Below are 19,225 nucleotides of genomic sequence, written 5' to 3'. Positions count from 1 at the left end.
ACATCACCAAAACCCAACCCACAACCCCAAGAGGATCTGAATGTCACAAGGCAAAAATAATTTACACCATGCACACCCCTCCCTTGGGATAAGCAGCCTCTGCCATATTTGTTTAGCTACACTACACGCAACTGATTAATGAGCAAAATCTAAATGCAAAGGAGATGCCAAATCCAAGCCCCAAACAGGGCCCTCTTTGTCGCATAATAATTAAGTGTGTCTGTAAGCATCTTGTAGTTTTTTTTTATCATTCCATTTCAATTAATTGAAAGCCAATAACAAACGCAAAACTTAGTTAACAAGTTGAGTTTCTTTTTTTTTTTTTTCCCCTTCAAAAGAAAAAAAAAAAAAACACAAATATAATTGGGAAAAACGCGGCGGGGCAATTGCGAAATGTCAAAGATACCCAAACCACATAAGACCTGAAGAAGGGAATTGGGTGATGGATGCGTAACACCGAATCCGCAGCCGGAAAGGCAAGCGACGGCAAACAGGAGGAGGACCTCCCGACCTCCCTCTGAGACCAACATTTGAACTCCTTTTCGTTCTCTCTCTCTCTCTCTCTCTCTATCTCCCTCCCTCTTCTGTGCGGTCGTGGTCTCTGTTCTCAATGCTCCCAGGTAGGTAATTATAATTTCTCCTCCCATGCCTATTGCCAAGGACAAGGGCTTTCCCTTTTCCTGCAATTGCTTTATTTTTTTTATATTGCGCTGGTTGATTATACCTCCTTGTATGTATATAATATATGATCATACCTGCAATTGCTTGTATTTTGCGTCATTTTTGTATGTTTATGTTGGTGCTTATATGTATATATCGGCAAAAAACCTGTACCATCTATCTTCCCTGAGCTCAATGACTCTTGTATTAACGTATCGAACCTTCAGAAAATTCCGCTGGTACTCCCTCCACGACTCCAGGTTATATTGCATCAAAATTTTATCCGTTCTAGATGAGATTTGTCCATTATTATAGAATGGGCGCAATTGTGCTAGGGTGTATTTTTCAATAAACAAAAATTGAAAAGCCTTGTCTTGATAAATTTGCTCTTAGTTAAAGTGCCACGAATTCAGTTTGGCCTACTTGGTCTTTGTGATGCTAGGTTAAGGTCAATACTTAAAAGAGTTACTTTCCAGACATACTGCTTAATTTTTCAGATATATAGGTGTATCAGTTGCCAAATTTAATGGTGTGTTGTACATATTTAATCTGGACAACTTCTCGTGCACATTATTAATAAAATTCTCTAATTTAGTAACATAACAATATAGGTGTTTTGCAGACTGCTAAGTGACAAGTAGTATGTTCCAGGGGTAAAGAAAAAAAAGAACTTCCAAAGAGATTAAACTTTTAAGGAATGATTCTAAATGTTCTAGAATGTCTGAACAGCCAGCAATGAGGTTCTAAGCAATTATTTCTTTCATGCACAAAGAGGAAAACAAACATTTCCATGTATTAAAGAGTTTTTTGCATTTTGTATTTCAGTATTTAGTGGATTTGAAATAATAAGCGACTTGAATGTCAATTAGGGTAAAGGTGCACTATGATGAAGAGAACATGAAGGTAACATAGAGGTGGAATTTAGACTTTATGTAACAAGATCTATGTAGTTTTGTCATGTTTTAGAGCAAGAGTTAAGTTTTCCTGTAGTGAATTCTCTCCCTATTGTATAGCTGTAAATTAGAAAACAACATTATATCAAGCCTTAATCCCAGTAAGTGGGCTCGGCTACATGAATTCTTTGCTCACTAATCATTTCTATCTATGGCCACATTTGTAATAAGATCCTTCAGTGTTGTAAAAATTGCACTTAATCAAGCTGAAGCGCAAAGTGCAGTTCTATTGCTTGTTCTTGTCAAAGTGAAGCGCAAATGATAAACTGCAGCTTAAGCACTAAAAGCACACGCTTTTTTGTTAAGGGAAGTTGTGCCTATTTATTTTTTTGATCTTTTAATTGTTTTATAGTAAAAAAAGTAATTATTGTGTACCCTAATACACCAAAAGACACTCATCTATTATATAAATTTCTTGGAGTGTTGTAGAAGAGAATGTGATGGAGGATGTTGGAAGCTACCTGTAAATAATTTTAAAATTGGTTCCAAGGCCTAGCATTGATTTGGAGTTTTTTTTTTTGTGAAGAATACCCTCCTAGAAGAGTTGTTAGGCTTAATTTTAACAAGTTTCCTATCTTATTTTGTTAGGGTTTTATTTTGGTAATTAGACTTACCAAGCTAATTACCAAGCTTCATTTTGACAAGTTTCATAATTACCAAGCTAATTTTGACTAGTTCCATAATTATACTTACCAAGCTTAATTTTGGTAAGTCTAATTATGAATAGTTTTAGATTTTATTTAGTTTCCTATTAGGAAAAGGAAGGATTTCCATCTTGTTTAGTTTCATATAGGAAAATGATTTCCTAATTGTAGTAAGAATAGAGTTACTAGAACTCTATAAATACTATTGTAATCTTCCTTTCTCATTTGAAATGAATGAATCTTGAGTTTCTCTAAGCGTGATGCTTTCTTGAATTTTGTGATGCAATTTTAACTCTAGGTGTGATGCCTATAGAACTCTAGGTGCAATCTCTAGAAAATATTTCTTTCCTAATCTTTCAATTTCATCTTCTTCTTTTCATAACTCTACTTCCATCCTTACTCTCAGCCCTCAAAACTCATATTTTGTGCCTACTTCTGCCCCCCAATCGATTGCATATCAAAACACTAGCCTTTTCTACAATTTTCCCTAGCATTCTACAATTTAATCCTTATTTTTTCTAATATTAACTCTTTGTTTTGATTAAGCGTGTGCTTGCACTTCATGCTTAAACTCTAGAAGACATTTGTGCTCGATTGCATATAGAGCCTTTAAAAACATTGAGACCCTTATAACTTGTATTACACATAAGAGTTTCCCACCAATTCTTTCTTGGTTTTGCTTTTTGCTACTTGTTCCATTTCATCCGCCATCATAGGGGCCTTTGTTGGTCTTCTTCTCATATAACTACACCATTTAATTGTGTCTCACAGATTTTATCTTTAATAGGAGCCACTCCGACATTACATTGAATAAGCTCATTTCTAATTTTATCTTTTCTTGTATAATCACACATCCGTTATAACATTTTCATTTCTGTTACCTTCATATTTTATACATGTTGGTGCTTTATTCTATCCAACATTATGTCAAACAAGAAAGTTAGCTTTATATATGTCGTTTTTTAGTTTAATAGAATCTTACTATCACATAAAATGACAGATGGACTTTTATTGTTAATTTCTCTATCTGTTTGGATGATTAATCCAAGATATCTTAATTGACTTTTCTTGGGATGACTTGGTCTTCAAATATTTCACCATAACATCGTCCATACCTCTAGATTCTAAATTGTTTCTTCATATCTTAAGCTTTGCCTCCATGCCTTCTTTTGTCCCATCCACCAAGGCAATGTCATTTGCTAATAGCATACACAAAGGCACCTTTGCTAGGATATTTGTAGCGAGTTCACCCATTACTAGGGCAATGAGATAAGGGTTTAATTTAGATCTTTCATGTATTTAATTGTTGTAGATTATAAAAAGCAAAAAAATGCCTTCACTTTAGTTCCTTTAAAAAGCTATTTCATGGGTTAACAACCTGATCTGTGTGTGTGTGTGTTTGGGGGGGGGGGGGGGGGGGGGGGAGGGAGGGAGGCGGGGTATTATTATTGCTTGTTGGGGTGAGGCTGCCAAACTATCATGCTGTTAGACCTTTCTGTAAGAAGCTCATGTTGAAATGCCACTACCCTTGAGACTTTGGAACTTCTAACCAATTAAAATGCATGTTAAGAAAGAGAGGAAAATTTTAAGTTAGCATTAATAGCAACTTCTAGAGATTTTGGTTAATGGCATTGATCATTATGCAACTCCTAGGGATTTTGGTAAATTAGTTGCACTAAGGGGCCAAGTGGATACGAGCTTCTGCTATGCATAATGCAGTGGTTTCTCTCTAACTTCAAGGATGATAAATTGATTTTCCTGTCCTTGTAATGGATATGAAAATGAATTCAATAGAGCCTGTTAGGCATTGGCTTATCATTTAAAATTTGTTTTTCTTTTCTGTCCTCTTGTTTCATTTCAAATTTGAAACACTATCAAATACCTACCTTTCTGTACGTAGAATTTGTGAATTCGATGTTGATTTTAAAGATGTTTGTTAACAAAAGGGTGCTTCCAGCGGGAAAAAAAAAAAAGAAGACACTTTATTTCTATATTGGATTTTAAATTTATTTGAGGGCATAGAACAATTTACAAAAATAAACCAATTAAATTCAGTGACTATCAAGTTTGAGTAGTGATATGACTGCCAATTTTGTTTAACATAGGGGCCTTTTGGGACTCTGGTTATGGGTTAGGGGTTTGTGCTAAGGTTTGGACAATTCAATTCCTCTTTGATTTATACGGAAATATATAAGGTCAATGGTATGATGCATTGGCCAAAATAACATCTATTGGAAGCAACTTTTGATGACAGTAAACGTGTTCCAGGTTGTGCTAATTATAACTGAAAAACTACTAGGTGGACAACTTGAGATGACATATATATATGCATATTCTCTTAACCTCTTAAAGATTTCTAACCTATTTGAAGTAAGTGGTGCATATATCTGTCTGAAAGGAATGGATACAAATTTTGCTGCTAAATTGATATTTCCTTGTATTTGTCTATTCCTAGTGAAAATTACAAATCTTAGGAGGTCATGTTCAGACCTTGGATGGAGAGTGAGTATGGTTAGCCTTGACCTAAAAATATAGAGATGGTTTGATTTGTATAGCCTTGATCAGAACATATGTTTATTGAACATGAGTCCATATAATATCCCGTAGTTATGTTGTGGGTGGTTTTATGATGGGCTTATTTTGTACACATATATGCATGAAGTGAGGAATCAGGTAAATTGTATGATACTCTTGAAACTAAAGTAGAAACATGGTGTAACAAGTGCTACTCTAGCATTTTTTTTTGGGTGGGGAGGAAGGGAGGAGGTTGGGCTGTTATTTCCTAAGTTCATTTAGTAAGTGGAAGGGGAGATCGGTGTCAAGTCCCTAGAGTTGGGCTTGGACAATTATGGAATTTTGGACATAGAATAGAATAGGAAGAGAGAGAGACAAGAGAGAGAGAGAGAGAGAATAAGAGAGAGAGCGAGAGAAAAAGAAAGAGAGAGGGGCAAAAGATTATTTTTGTTATTCCCCCCTTCTCCTATCACCTTAGGTTACATATATAGCCTCTCCTTAAGTGTCTAACTGTTACAATAACTGACTATTACAACAACTACCATCTAACTAACAGTTACATATATAACTGACTAATAAATATAGTTATTACAATTGTAATTTATTAATATTCTCTTCCTACCCCTAAGATCGTGACAATCGGGTTTTTTGGTCATTTGAAGGGGCTAGTTCTTTTTCGATGCACTTTTTTAATGAGAGACTTTGTTCATTGATGTTTGGATCCAATGTTCCCCCAATTAATTCTGTGGCAGCTCGTGTTTGGGGCAGTTTGGCTCGTCCAAAGGTGGAGCTGTTTATGTGGTTGGTCATTTGGGGGAAAATTAATACAAAGGACAATTTGGGTAGGAAAGGGATTCTACAGGGGAGATGATCTGCTTTGTGTGTTTTGCAGCTCTGTTCTGGAGTCTGTGAACCACCTCTTCATTCACTGTGACTGTGAGACAGTCTTGTGCTTGTGGTGGCATTTTTTTGGTGGGGTTATGAGTGGGTCTGTTCGAGCTTGGTGGGGGGTCTGTTTGATCAGTGGGATTATTTTGCTTGGGGTAAAGTGCAAAGGAAGATATGGAAGTGTCTTTTATATGCGACGTTATGGACAGTGTGGCTGGAGCCTAACAGGTTAGTCTTCAAGGATCGAGGGTCTGGTGTGGTTGATATCTTTAACTTGGTGCTAGGCAGGTTAGTGGCTTGGGTTAGGGCTGTAGAGCCATCTTTTCCTTGCTCTGTGGACCAGGGCATCATGTGTGCTTCAGCTCTTGGCCGATAAATTCTTATCTCTCTACTAGGCTGGTTGGTTATGAAGGCAGTTTGGGTTGTCCAGGTCTCCCTAATGGCGGGTGTTTTTTTTTGGGGCGGGTGGGGGGTGGGGGGTGTTTTTTTAAGGATTGTTGTATTTCTTTTTGGGTTTTATTAATATTGTATCTATGATCACTTATTTTAAAAAAAAAAAAAAGGGAGGAGGTTGGGCTGGGCTGATGTTTGGAGGAATTGATAGGTGGTTTATAAGTGTTGTCTGGTTGATCAGTGATGCATGCATTCCTACTCAGGGACCAGAATACCAACCTACCATGTGAAATGAGGAAAGAGCTGTTAAAATATATCATAAGTTGGGCTGGAGAAAGTAGATGTCAGTTAAAAAGAACATTTTGTTCTTCCTGGCCATCATGTCGTGGGATGTTGATCTAATGGTTGGTTATCACTTCTTACTGGATGTCTAAGGATGCAAAGAGATTTACAAAATGATATTTTTGTTTGTTTATTTTCCTAGCATAGTGCATTATGTTTGTGAAAATAATGTACGTTGGAACTAAAAGGAAGGATTGATGTATAATTATATTTTGTGGAAGTCTGTTGGCATGATGTATAATTACTATTATTGTTTTTACAATGTATGTTTAAATTTAGATTTTAATGCTAGAGAGTGAATTACTTCAGATGGTTCAACAAACGATTGATTCCAAGTTTAGCGACTATGGGCTCCCAAAAACAGAAACTGGCTTGCCCAATCATGATAAGCAACATCCTCTGTCGGTGACTACAAAGAAGACAGCACTAAGAGATTTGCAGTATGAGAATAGAGTTGCAGTACCCAAGTCTGTGGGAAGCTCTTTGTTCCCTAAGGAGAGTGTATCCAAGCTTGAGGCTGTAAAAATTTCTGGCATGAAAAGGCCTATACCTGAGTCCCTGGTGAACCCACCTCACCATCAATCTCTGACCAGTACTGCCACAAATGGGCATCTTGTTTATGTTCGTAGAAGGCCTGAAGTAGAACTAGCTAAAAGCAGCAGCCTAGACAACATGAGCAATAATGCATATCTTCCACAGGCAAGGAAACTAGCTCAGCAAGACGAGACAACTGAACAGAAATCACAGATAAAGGAACCTAAGCTTTGTGCTCCAGAAGTTGCACCTATCCCAAGGACTTCTTCGGTGTGCTTCTCATCTGTAAAACCTTCTCTTCCTTCCTCTCTTGGGAAGTCCAGCAATATTTTACTTCCTGCAGATACAAATTATCTTTCTGTTTCTTCTACTGCCCCTCCATTGGATTATCCAAAGAGAACACATAAACTGCACTGGGAGGAAAGGTATTGTGAACTTCAGGACTTACTGAAAATGTTTGATCAATCAAACCAAGAAGATTATGTCCAGTGTATGTCCTTTGATTCAGCAGAATTGCTTTTGAAGTTCTTTTTCTTAATTATTGTTATTGTCGCACTTTCTGTAATACTAATCTGTCTTGTGTTTTATTTATCAGTGCTTCGTTCCCTCTCCTCAGTTGACCTTAGCAAACATGCATTTGAACTAGAAAAGAGATCAATCCATCTTTCTTTGGAGGAAGGTAATATGAAGCTTTAACTTGTGAGCTTTTGACCTTATGAAACTATGAAGAAGGCTTTTAGCATGTTCACTTCTCTATAATTATGTTGAACCACCATGAATAAGGATATATAATATGCATTGACTCTGCCCTTCCCTGGAAAGCTTGCATTTTACTTGAGTTTTTTCAGTGGTTGAACACTCCCATTATACTGAACTTGTTTGGAATGATTTATTTTAATAACTCCAGGTGAACTTATTTGAATTTTCCCCACACTTAGTTCACGCAAATATAGACTTCATCACAATCTTAATATGTTTTTAGCTTTATATCTGTGCTAGACTCTTATCATTGCTCTTACCAGGAACTTTTGGATTTTATTGTTGGAATTTACATTCTATGGTACTAGTGTACATGCCACATGGTAATAGTGTGTAGGGTAGCCTCCAATTGACAACTTTTACTTGTTATGTTTGTAGACAAAATGAAAGAAATTTGTAGCAAAAGAGATAAGAGGCAGACAAAATATAACCTTCACAGGAAACCCTTAGGCATGACATGGGATAAAACTGTTATGACCAGAGAAAAAAAGGCCTGTGACTGGTGTGTGTCTCGAGAAGGGCTGGGAGTCCCACTCAAGACCCGCAAGCTTTACTATACAAAACCATACATAAGGAGGCATATTCACAATAGAAATGTAAATAGGCATAGTTATCATTATCGTATCCTTTGGGGCTGTACATACTGTACCGATCACAAAATGGTACTAAATTTGTTTTGGTATCGTTTCAGTCCAAATACCGTTCGTATCAGCCAGTACTGGCCGAACCTTGAGATATCGAGGGTACTGCCTGGTACTGGTTTCCAAGTATTTTTTTTTTTTTTCCCTAGAAAATCTGACTTTTTTTATTTTACTTTTCATAGTTTACCTCTCCTCTCTTAGAAAAGCAAAAACTCAAAGCCGTAAACCCACAAAACTGTGCAGAAAGGTGCAAATCTTATGTATATTTATGTTGATTACTTAATTTGAAATATTATAATTTTGTCAAGTTATGTTCAATTAGTGTTATTTAGGCAAAATTGATTATTTTAAATAAGACTTATATGTTGTTTTGGCAAAATTGTTATTTGGTTTAGGTCACCTATGTTTATTGTAGGTTATGGTATTTTTATTGAAAATTTTATTATGTTTATATATTTTTATAATTTATATTACTGATTCGTTGTAAAATGGTACCTTATTACCGCCCGGTACTAGTATTGTACTGTACCAATAACAAATCTGGTACCTTGTTCGGTACGGTTTTGACAAATGACAACTATGATCTACAAACCAAAAGATAAGTCAACGAGACCAACCAAAGTGAAAATCTGGAAAATGTTAAATAGCGGGGATGAGTCATATAGACACAGTGAATATAGGAAAACATGTAATGATTAAGAGTATAACATTTTTAAGAATCCTGCATTATATAACTAAACCAACATAACATATAAGAAGTCCATGACTGGGAGCAGCCTCTAAAACAATAAACCCAAAACATTTGAGTCTCCACTGAGGGCTTGATAGCGACTGCGATCAGTGTCTTTCAATTGGCTCAATATCATCCAAAAGGGTCAATAGCACACCAAAAGCTGACATCACTTGCTGTTTGCTCATAGTCATTTACTAGGTACTCTCAATGCAACAAATTTGTATAAAAGGGTTTTATATGTGGGAAAAACATCCATATTAATATCTTTGTCTTATCATATCTATAACAATCACAAAGTATATCCAAAAACCAAATCCAATCATGCATTCTAAATGGACCCCACCTGACGGTAATAATTTCCTTGTTTCCCCATTATTATGAAACATGTCAAGATTGGAAGGGAACAGTAGTGACATGGAAAAATCCAATCAAGTATGTGATTAACAGAAAAGATTGCATGGATAAAAAGCATGTTAAAAATTGTTGGTTTCCCATTACTTGTACTACAAGGTTTAGCAAGGCTAATATTCTGTACTGTTTATTGGCCCTTTATGCACTATGAAAAAGGGTGGCCTGTACTTTCCATCTGGACTGTGTATTGGATGTTTATGTTGGTGACAGGCTGCAGATATACATCATAAGCAACTGAGTGATGATATATTGGTGTAATCTCTTCCACAATCAAGTTTTGTTATCTTTACTTTGTGGAGGAAGAGGGTTCAGCTTCTAAGTTGTTGCATTAGGCAGTTTCTCCTTTCTTTCTGCCATCTATCTGTGTATGACTATAATGGGTTTTTTTAACATGATACGGTACTTTCTAAGCACCCCTCTCCTCTGCACCCCCGCCTCCCAAAAAAGAAAAAAGAAAAATAAATCTAGCAAAAAAAAAAAAAAAAAAAACCACCACTTTGGTACTGCTATGCATTGCCAAGGACTTCGGTTAAATAAACTATTGAGGGTTCTCTTTAACAGTTATGATTTAGCTGCCTGTTATGTGATTCCTAGCTTGAATTATTTGTTACTACTGTTATCTTCTTCTTCTTCTGATTGGTCTCCCCAGGAGGGGGTTGGTTCTGGAAGTAGGAAATTAGGTCTTTTTAAAAGAAGGTCCTCAGCAAGTGGTTGTGGAGGTTGAGTAGGACTTATGGTGGAGAGAAGTAATGGTTAGCTAGTATGGTAGTGTGTTGGGGGCATGGCTTAGGATTTCTTTCCTTTTCCCTTTTAGGGTTGGTTTGTGGAGGGTTATCATGAATTCTGGGGATGATATATTTATGTTTATTTAGTTTAATCTAGGGGGTGGCTGTGAGGTTATATTTTGGTTAGATGGCTGGTGTGGTCATGGGCCTTATTATATTTTTTCTAAACCTTCCTTTCTGGAAGAAAGTCTGGAGTTGGGACATTAAGTCTTTCTAATACAGCTGTGGAGATTTGCTAATGAGCTGGATGTGTGGTGGAGGGAATATTTAGCAAGTATGTAGTGGATGGAAGGAATGGACTGCATGTAGGATTTCTTTCCCCGATAGAGTTGATTTGTGTAGGGGTGTCATGAATTGGTGGGATGATTTAAGTTTACTCAATCTAATTTAGCTACTATAAATCATATGATTTACGTATGGTGCTTACAAATTTAGAAAAAGTTTATGATAACATTCCTAGAGAAGTCTTATGGAAGGTCTAAGAGAAGAAAGAAGTACAAATTGCTTATATACAGGTTATTTAAGACATATTTTATGGAGCAAAAACATGTGTTAGAACATGTGGATATTGAGGCTTTTTTAATTAGAGTTAGATTATATTAAGGATTTGCATTAAGCTCTTCTCTTTGCTTTAGTAATGGGTGAACTCACTAAACACATCCAGATAGAGGTTCCATAGTGTATGTTATTTGTAGATGACATTTTCTTGGTGGATTAAACAAAAGAATATGTAAGTTCTACCCTCAAGATGATGTCAGATCCTAAGATCTGACAGTGGTAATTTTGGTAAAATTCAAGAGAGATTAGAAGTAGAGAGAGAGAGTTGAGAAGAGAATTGAGAGAGAGAATAGGAAAAGAGGGAAAAGATTCAATCTTCCATTGCCTCCATTTCCATCTTCTTACAACTACCCTTTTTATGGTTGTCTTCAACCGTTCTTCAGTTATAGTAACTGAAAGCACCAACAAAATATAACAATCAATGCTTCTAACTACTTCACAACAGTAGAGACAACCGCCCAACAGCTTCTAACCATTCTACAACAGTAACAGCCCCCCAATTATACAATTACCCCTCTTTTATCCTAGGGTCGTGACAATTTTTTCCCTCTTTTGAAAATTTCTTGTCCCCAAGAAATTATAGCAACTAAGCTACCTGAGGAAATTCTTTGAGTAAGTCGGGAAAGTACTTCGACGTGGTATGGTCAGGATGTAAATGAGACCATTGCACAAGGACTTGGGTTAGGGGCACTGAATCATGGTAGACAACCCTCTTGTCGAGACCTGCCAATGGTTCCACATTTTCTTCTAAGTCTTCAGCTAGAAGGGGAAGGTCCAAACTAGTAGCATCTGTGGGCCCAATAGATCGCTTAAGCAAGGACACATGAAAAACCGGGTGAATCTGTACGTCAGGGGGAAACTTAAGGCGATAAGCTACTTTTCCCACTTTAGCCTCAACTAGGAAGGGCCCTTAATATTTTGGATTTAACTTGGACGCTATCGTAGGTGAGAAGGTGTGCTGTTGGAACCGCTTGACTTTCAAATACACCTTGTCTCCTACCTCAAACTCCCTCTCACTCCTCCGCTTGTCCGCCATTTGTTTCATTCAGTTTTGGGCCAGTGCTAACTCTTTTTTGATCACTTGCAACACCTCTTCTTGTTGTTGCAAATAATAATCTACTGCCCTTTCAGTATTTGATGATCGAATTACAGCAGATAATAATAGGGGTTTGTATCCAAACAATTCTTCAAAAAGGGCCCGCTTGATGGAACTATTCGAATTGTACCACCATTGAGAGAGTGGCAGCCACTTGTTCCAGTTCTTAGGTCTAGAGAAACAAATTCATTTGAGATAATTCTCCAAACACTGATTGACCCTCTCCGTTTGCTCGTCAGTTTTGGGGTGATAGGCCGAAGACATGTGTAGCTTGACGCCTAAATTCCAGAACATCTGCTGCCAAAAGTTGTTGGTAAAAATCTTATCCCTGTTCGATACGATGGATACTAGCAGGCCATGAAATTTAACCAAGGAATCCAGCAACGTGCGTGCCGCTTCTTTAGCTGTAAAAGGATGGGACAAGCTTATAAAATGTGCAAACTTAATCAACTTGTCAACCACTACCAATATGACATTCCTTCCCTCGGACTTAGGCAACCCCTCCACGAAATCCATAGAAATTTGCTCCCAAGCCTGGGTAAGCAACCTGCTCGTGCTTACAGCGTTGGCATACCTCGCAGGCCAACAAAAAGGCAGTTACATCCTTTTTAAGCCCCTGCCAATAAAACAATTGCTTCACCCTATGATAAGTGACCCTTATTCCCAAATGTCCTCCTGTCAGAATCTATTTCTGACAAGGGAATTCTCCGCAATTCAATGAAGAATTACGCTTGATCAGAGAAGGTGATGGGAAAGAGAGAGAAGAGTTAAGATAACAGAGAGAGAGAGAGAGAGAGAGAGGCGAAAATTGAATAAAAATGTATTCATCAATGCCTCAATTGCCCCCGGGGAGGGGCTTATATACCGATCCTTAGAGGATTGGCGCCAAAATTCAAATTACACATCTTCTACATACTTCCACAGTACTGCCTTTTTTCCCTTATTACAATAGTACCCCTGATACAATTCATATTACTCTTCCCGCCTAAGGGATTTCCTCCCGGTTACATGACACCTCCCAACGGAGAGTTATGCTCCTTTAATTGAGCATCACCCCCAACTACCAATCTGCCCTTGAACCTCAATAGTCCTGCCGATAGTGTATAACCTGGTTTACTAGCAGGCTGTATGGCCAACTGCGATACAAGAACCTGGGCCCAATCTGATTTCTCATAGCTAGCAGTGATCTCTTTCCCCCAATCAGGAACTATGGCTGAGATAGCCTGGCAGCTGCCTGTTTCATCCCTCCTCGATAATGCATCAGCAACTATGTCTCCTTCCCCCTTTGGTATTGAATCACATAGTCCAGCCCCAACAATTTGGTAACCCCCTTCTTTTGCAATTGTGTATGTAGGCGCTGCTGTAACAGAAATGAGGCTCTCATGGTCTGTCTGTATTACAAATTGATTGCCCTCCAAGTAGTGCCACCATTTCTCCACTGCAAATAACACAACAAGCAACTCCTTGTTGTAAATGCTCAATCCCACATGTCGTGGGGCTAAGGCCTGGCTGATGTAAGCCAAAGGCCTCCCTTCTTGTACCAACACAACCCCTATTCCCATGTCACACACATCAGTTTCAGGATAAACGGCTTTGAGAAGTCGGGTAAAGCCAATATGGGTGCCTTAGTCTTAGCTCCATTCAGTTCTTGAAATGCGTCCCCTGCATTTGGGTTCCATTGGAGCCATCCTTTTTCAATAATTCAGTTAGGGGCCTACTTATGATGCCATAGTTTTGAATAAACTTCTTGTAGTAGCCCGTTAGACCCAATAAGCCCCGTAGCTCCTTAACTACTCTTGGCTGTAGCCAATCAACCATAGTGTCAATTTTTATGGGATCTGTTTGTACCCCTCCTTCTGATATAATATGGCCAAGATACTCTTACCTGTCTAGTGGCAAAAGTGCACTTGGACAGCTTCACATACATTTGGTTGAATCGAAGGATTTCGAATGCCCTCCTCAAATGATCTGAGTGCTGTTCGTAGGTGGGGCTGTAGATGAGAATATCATCAAAAAAGACAAGGATGAATTCTCTCAAGTAGGGTTTGAATATGTGGTTCATCAAGGATTGGAAGGTTGCAGGTGTGTTAGTTAATCCAAAGGGCATGATGGTGAACTCATATAGCCCCTGGTGGGTTTGGAAGGCAGTTTTTGAAATGTTAGTGGGGTTCATCCAAATTTGATGATATCCGGCTCGCAAGTCCAGCTTAGAGAAAACAGTGGCTGAGGCTAATTCATCGAGTAGATCTTCAATGATTGGAATTGGGAACTTGTTTTTTTATAGTGATGGCGTTAAGTTGGCGATAATCCACACAAAAGCGCCAAGTTCCATCCTTTTTCTTAATGAGTAAGACAGGTGAAGCAAAGGGGTTTTGATTGGGTTGTATGACTGATTTGGACAGCATTTCTCTAACCAATATTTCTATTTCATTTTTGTGGACGGGGGTACTTGTAAGATCTAATGTTCACAGGTTCAGAGTTAGGCTTAAGGTGTATAGAATGGTTGAAGAATCGTCTAGGGGGTAAGGTGGAGGGTTTGGCGAAGATATCCTCAAACTCAACCAATAGTAATTGCAAAGAGTCTCGAGAGTGTACCTCTAAAAGAGTGAGTAATTGCAGATACAGTTGCAGGTACGGTGTGCTCCCCAAACACTTCTTCCTCCTTGCTGTCTTTCCCCAACTCTACGGCATATAGGGAGTATAACTGAGCCTCTGAATTTCCTTCCTGCTGCAACATTTTTTGCATCCTTTTTCCCATAATTAGTTTGCACTCCCCAGCCAATGTCACTTTTCCCCCCCCTATCTCGAATGTCACCTCCAATTATTAAAATCAAACACTAGGGGTCTGATTGTTCTCATCCAATCCCCCGAGAACTATGTCACACCCTCCTAATTTCAGAAGTCTAAGATCCGCAGTGAACTCCTGCCCTTGCATCACCCATGTAAAATCTTGGCACTTCAGTTTACTAAACATGTTGCCACTATCAATTACAAAGCATGTGGCCGATGTCGGGCTCCTCAATTCCATGATAGTAGCTTTGTCTAAAAAATTGTGGGTGCTCCCACTATCAATTAAGACCATCAACATCCTCTTCTTGATGTCCCTTAACCTTGATTATTTGCCCGACAAACAGCCTTGAAGGGCATGTAAGGAAATTTCACAATCTTCCTCCCCTGTTTCTCTTATCTCCGCTTCCTCTTCTTCTCCTGCAACTTCTATCCCTTCCATCTGCAATAATTGTCGCTGGCATTGGTGTCCATGGCCATATTTTTCACTGCATTGGAAGCACAACACAAGCTGTCTCTTCTGCTCCATTGAAAGAGACTTTGTCAGGGGTCACATTAGGTGGTCCTTTAGCCATCAAGTTTCCTTTCTGTGCTGCCTGACTGACGGATTTATAACTCCCACTGCCACTGATCTGAGAGCCACTTCCCCCAAAATTCTTAGACAACATTTGATGCTTCTTAAAAATTGCCTCAAGTACTAACTCTTGAAGTCTGGCTTTTTCCACAGCCTGCTTGATGGAGGCTGGTTGCATCGTCTTCACTGTCATTCGCAGTTCATCATTTAAACTGCTGATGAAACTGGACACAAAGGGAGGCTCCTCTAGGGTCAGGTGAGAGAATGAGGAGTGATCTCAATTCCTCAAATCTGATGAGATAATATTCTACAACACCTTCTTGTTTCAATTTGTTGAACTCCTCCACTACATCTGCCATTGCTCTTTAATCGAAGTGGGCACAAAATTATTTTGCCAATTCTTGCCAACTCAATTTTGGCCTTTCATTGCTCCACCTATGAAACCACGCATCTGCGACGTCATTGCCAAATTTGCCTTGTGACTTTCGACCAACTGGTAGTAGTGAAAGAACCTTTCATAATGCTAGATCCACCAGCGCGGCATGCCCCCATTAAATGCTGGTATTTCCAACCTCAACATTTGAGTATTGGCCTGGCTCGTACAACCCCCTCTGGTGGAAGTCCTTGTTGCGAATTCTGGTGGGTCCTCAGTTTCTAGGGGATCTGGAGTACGGTTGCGAATCCCTGCTCCTACCACTGCTCTTGGGGGAAAACTGTCGACAGACTTACATTGGGCAACCTCGAAAACAAACTCTGAACTGTACTCAACTGTTGCCCAAACCCAAAAAACTCCTCCCTGAGATGAGAAACATTTGCATAAACACCAATAATCTCGACCTTCACATTCTTCTCCACTGACATCATCATATCTTTGGTGGTTGCATTCTGAGCCCTGCCACGACTCACCTCTTTCTACGTCTAGCGGAGTCCGAGTTCCAACATCTCAAATCGACCTTCCAGTTGCTCTTGAGTTTGGCGAAGGCCAATTTCCATCGTATCCAATCAGGCTTCCAATTGCTTCATTCTTGTTCCTTTTGCCATGTCTTTGCTGACCACTACCACCTGTTGACACGAACTGCCCCTTTGTTTGGCCTAATTAACTGCCCCAATGGACCTAATCGTCGCCTTCGGATCCCACCAATCGTCGGAACTCTTGCACTTGTTGTGACCCTTGGGCCCGTCTGCGTCACCTTTCGACTTCAGATTGTGACTGCCTTCTTGCTCTAGTCACAACCCTTGGTCTGTCTGCGTTGCCTCCAACTCTAGACCGTGACCACTATCTAACCCGCTTCCGTTCGGCTGTCAAGATCGTTGGCTCTGATACCAATTGTCAAATCCTAAGATCTAACAGTGGTAATTTCGGTAAAATTCCAAAGAAATTGGAAGTAGAGAGAGAGAGTTGAGAAGAGAATCAAGAGAGAGAATAGGAAAAGAGGGAAAATATTCAATCTTCCATTGCCTCCGTTCCCATCTTCTTACAAGTTACAACAACACTTTTATGGTTGTCTTCAACTATTCTTCAATTACAGTAACTGAAAGCCCCAACAAAATATAACAACCAATACTTCTAACTACTTCACAACAGTAGAGACAACCGCCCAACAGCTTCTAACCATTCTACAACATTAACAGCCCCCTAATTACACAATTACCCTTCCTTTATCCTAGGGTTGTGATAGATGTGAAGGAACACTTTAGAAATCTAGAGGTTTTAAGCGGATTAGATTTTAAAACCAAATATATGAAATGCAGATTTAGTATGTCTTGAATTAATGCTATGGTGATAGTTAAGATCAAGTCATCGCAAGAAAAGATCAGTTAAAATGTCTTTAATTAGTCATCTAAAAAGATGGAGCAGTTAATGAAGATGTTATCGATAGAATTAAGGTAGGATGGTTAAAATGAAAAAGAGTGTCATGTTAAGATTTTGTTAAAGCTAGAAGGAAAATTTTATGAGATGGTTATAAGGCTAACTTTGTTGTATAGAATAGAATGGTAGGCAGTAAAGCATTGACATGTACAAAATGTGAACGTAATAGATATGAAGATGTTACAGTGGATGTGTGACCATACAAGAAAGGATAGAATTAGAAATGAGGTTATTTGTAGTAAGGTTAGAAGCTTGGAGTGGCCCTTATTGAAGATGATATGAATGTGATATGTTTAAGATGGTTTGTTCATGTGAGAAGAAAACCAAAAGAGGCTCCTGTGGGAATAGTGAATAGAATGAAATACACCTTTAGGAAAAGAGGGACAGGAAGATAAAGGAGACTTAGTGGGAAATTCTTAGATATGATATGATGCTCTTTGTTTGTTCTTTTATGGAGCCCATTGTGACACAGGGATGTCTAGATTTACTTGAAAATTGGTTTGAAAATCTTGTTCTCTGCCTGCAGGTTCTGTTTGAGTAGTCAGCTCTTCCCGTGCCATTCTTCATAACTAAAAAAGGTGTGAGCAGAGTCTTGGACTGGTGCTATGTGCTCCAGAGGCTAGTGGTGAGGCAATGATCATCTTATTCTTCACTGTTGGTGACTCATGTTTGGAACTTAGTATTCTCGACCATGAGTGTTCATTGGGTGATTCCTCCTTGTGTTTCTTTTTTATGTTACATAAAGTGGGATCGCCTGCCTAGTTGTGGGGCATCAAGTTTGGTTGACAACATCATTCTGTGTTTATGTTATTTCTGCTGAGAAATAAATAGGAGAGCCTTTTGAGTGTTTAGAGAGGTCTTTTTTTTTGGGGGGGGGGGGGGGGGGGGGGGGGCGCTTAATGGTTACATTTATCTCTACCAGTCTTTTCTTTTTTCTTTGAGAGGAGACAACCTTTTAGATTGAACTCCCCTGAAGCACTGTTTGTGAGTTTCTAGCTATTACGTGTGGGATAAGAGTATGGGTGTCAAAGGGCTTATTGTTTCCAAACTTATTCCATTTTTTTGGCAGATTTGGAAGATGATCTTTTATTTGTAATTTGTTAGCAAAAATTTTTGGTTCCCTGATAGCCATACATATTATATATATATGTACTTGTATGCATATTGGAAAGGTGTATACACACACACACAGATGCTTGAATGGAAAATACACAGTAATAGATGCTTCTCGTAATAGTATCAATAATTGTAAGCAAGGAATGCTGCTCCTGTTCTGTTATTTGCCTTACATTACATGTCTTGAGAAGCATCAGGGTCAGGCTTATTGATTGGATTAACTAACTTGTATCTGTACCTGAATGACTCTGTTGCGGCTTCTTAATATTTTAGGCAAGAAGAAGCTAATGTGTTCTGCTTTGTATATTTCTGCGTTGAACAGCGAAAGAGATGCAACGGGTTCAAGTTTTGGATGTGTTGGGAAAATACCCGAAGAATTCGAGAGCACCCTCCTCGGCGGCTCACCGGGCTCAGCCAGACAAGTGAAGTGAGAGAGAAGGGGGGGGGGGGATGAAATTAAGGTTCGCTGTGTTAAAAATGAAACCGTAGATTGTGATTTCTATCGGTTTTCTTTCTCTGATTAGATTTTGTGCATTGGTTTGGTTGGTGGCGTGTATTTTCTGGGGAAGTAAAGGGTGTTGTGTCGCTGTGGCTGTGGCTGGTGATGCTTTTCTTTGTATATGCCTGATTTTTCATTTATGTGCTGATGAAATGTTTAACAGAGCATCCCCTTCCCCTTCCCCTTGGGCTTGATGAATGTTGATGAGATAGATACACTCTTTTAGAAATGATGTATTGTGACCACTCACTCACTCACTCACTCTTCTTAGAATTTCTAATCTACTACTACTACTACTACTACTACTAGTACTAGTGTACCCTACTCTTTTCCGCAACCCAACCCCAAGTACCTGTTTTCTGTTGCCTTTTGGATGGTTTCAGCGAGGGTGTGGGGAGAAATGGAAATTCAGTTTGTGGTTGTTGTTACTTACTTTTGGTTATCCATCGTTTAAAGCCTCTTTGTTTG

The 19,225-nt window shown here is 38.8% G+C and overlaps 1 protein-coding gene across 3 annotated transcripts; it reads left to right on the top strand.

Moving 5' to 3' along the window:
* Positions 1 to 398: 398 nt before the first annotated feature.
* LOC127802640 (uncharacterized) lies at positions 399 to 19,014 on the top strand. Of its 3 annotated transcripts, XR_008023319.1 has the most exons (5): positions 399 to 620; positions 6,704 to 7,418; positions 7,524 to 7,607; positions 17,669 to 17,767; positions 18,581 to 19,014. XR_008023319.1 is itself a non-coding variant. In XM_052338574.1 (4 exons), the coding sequence occupies exons 2-4, from the start codon at positions 6,704 to 6,706 to the stop codon at positions 18,682 to 18,684; spliced, it is 903 nt and encodes a 300-aa protein (XP_052194534.1). In that variant the 5' UTR covers positions 400 to 624; the 3' UTR covers positions 18,685 to 19,014. The 3 variants fall into 3 exon arrangements, 2 of the variants coding, with proteins under 2 accessions (XP_052194534.1, XP_052194533.1); XM_052338574.1 differs by lacking the exon at positions 17,669 to 17,767 and having other exon boundaries at positions 400 to 624; XM_052338573.1 differs by lacking the exon at positions 17,669 to 17,767 and having other exon boundaries at positions 402 to 620.
* The last annotated feature ends 211 nt before the right edge of the window (positions 19,015 to 19,225 follow it).

The sequence above is a fragment of the Diospyros lotus genome, chromosome 5 (assembly GCF_014633365.1).
Source record: "Diospyros lotus cultivar Yz01 chromosome 5, ASM1463336v1, whole genome shotgun sequence".
In the NCBI taxonomy this organism is placed as follows: Eukaryota; Viridiplantae; Streptophyta; class Magnoliopsida; order Ericales; family Ebenaceae; genus Diospyros; species Diospyros lotus.
Note: the sequence above shows the minus strand (reverse complement) of the source record. Positions and strands in the feature narration are given on the sequence as shown.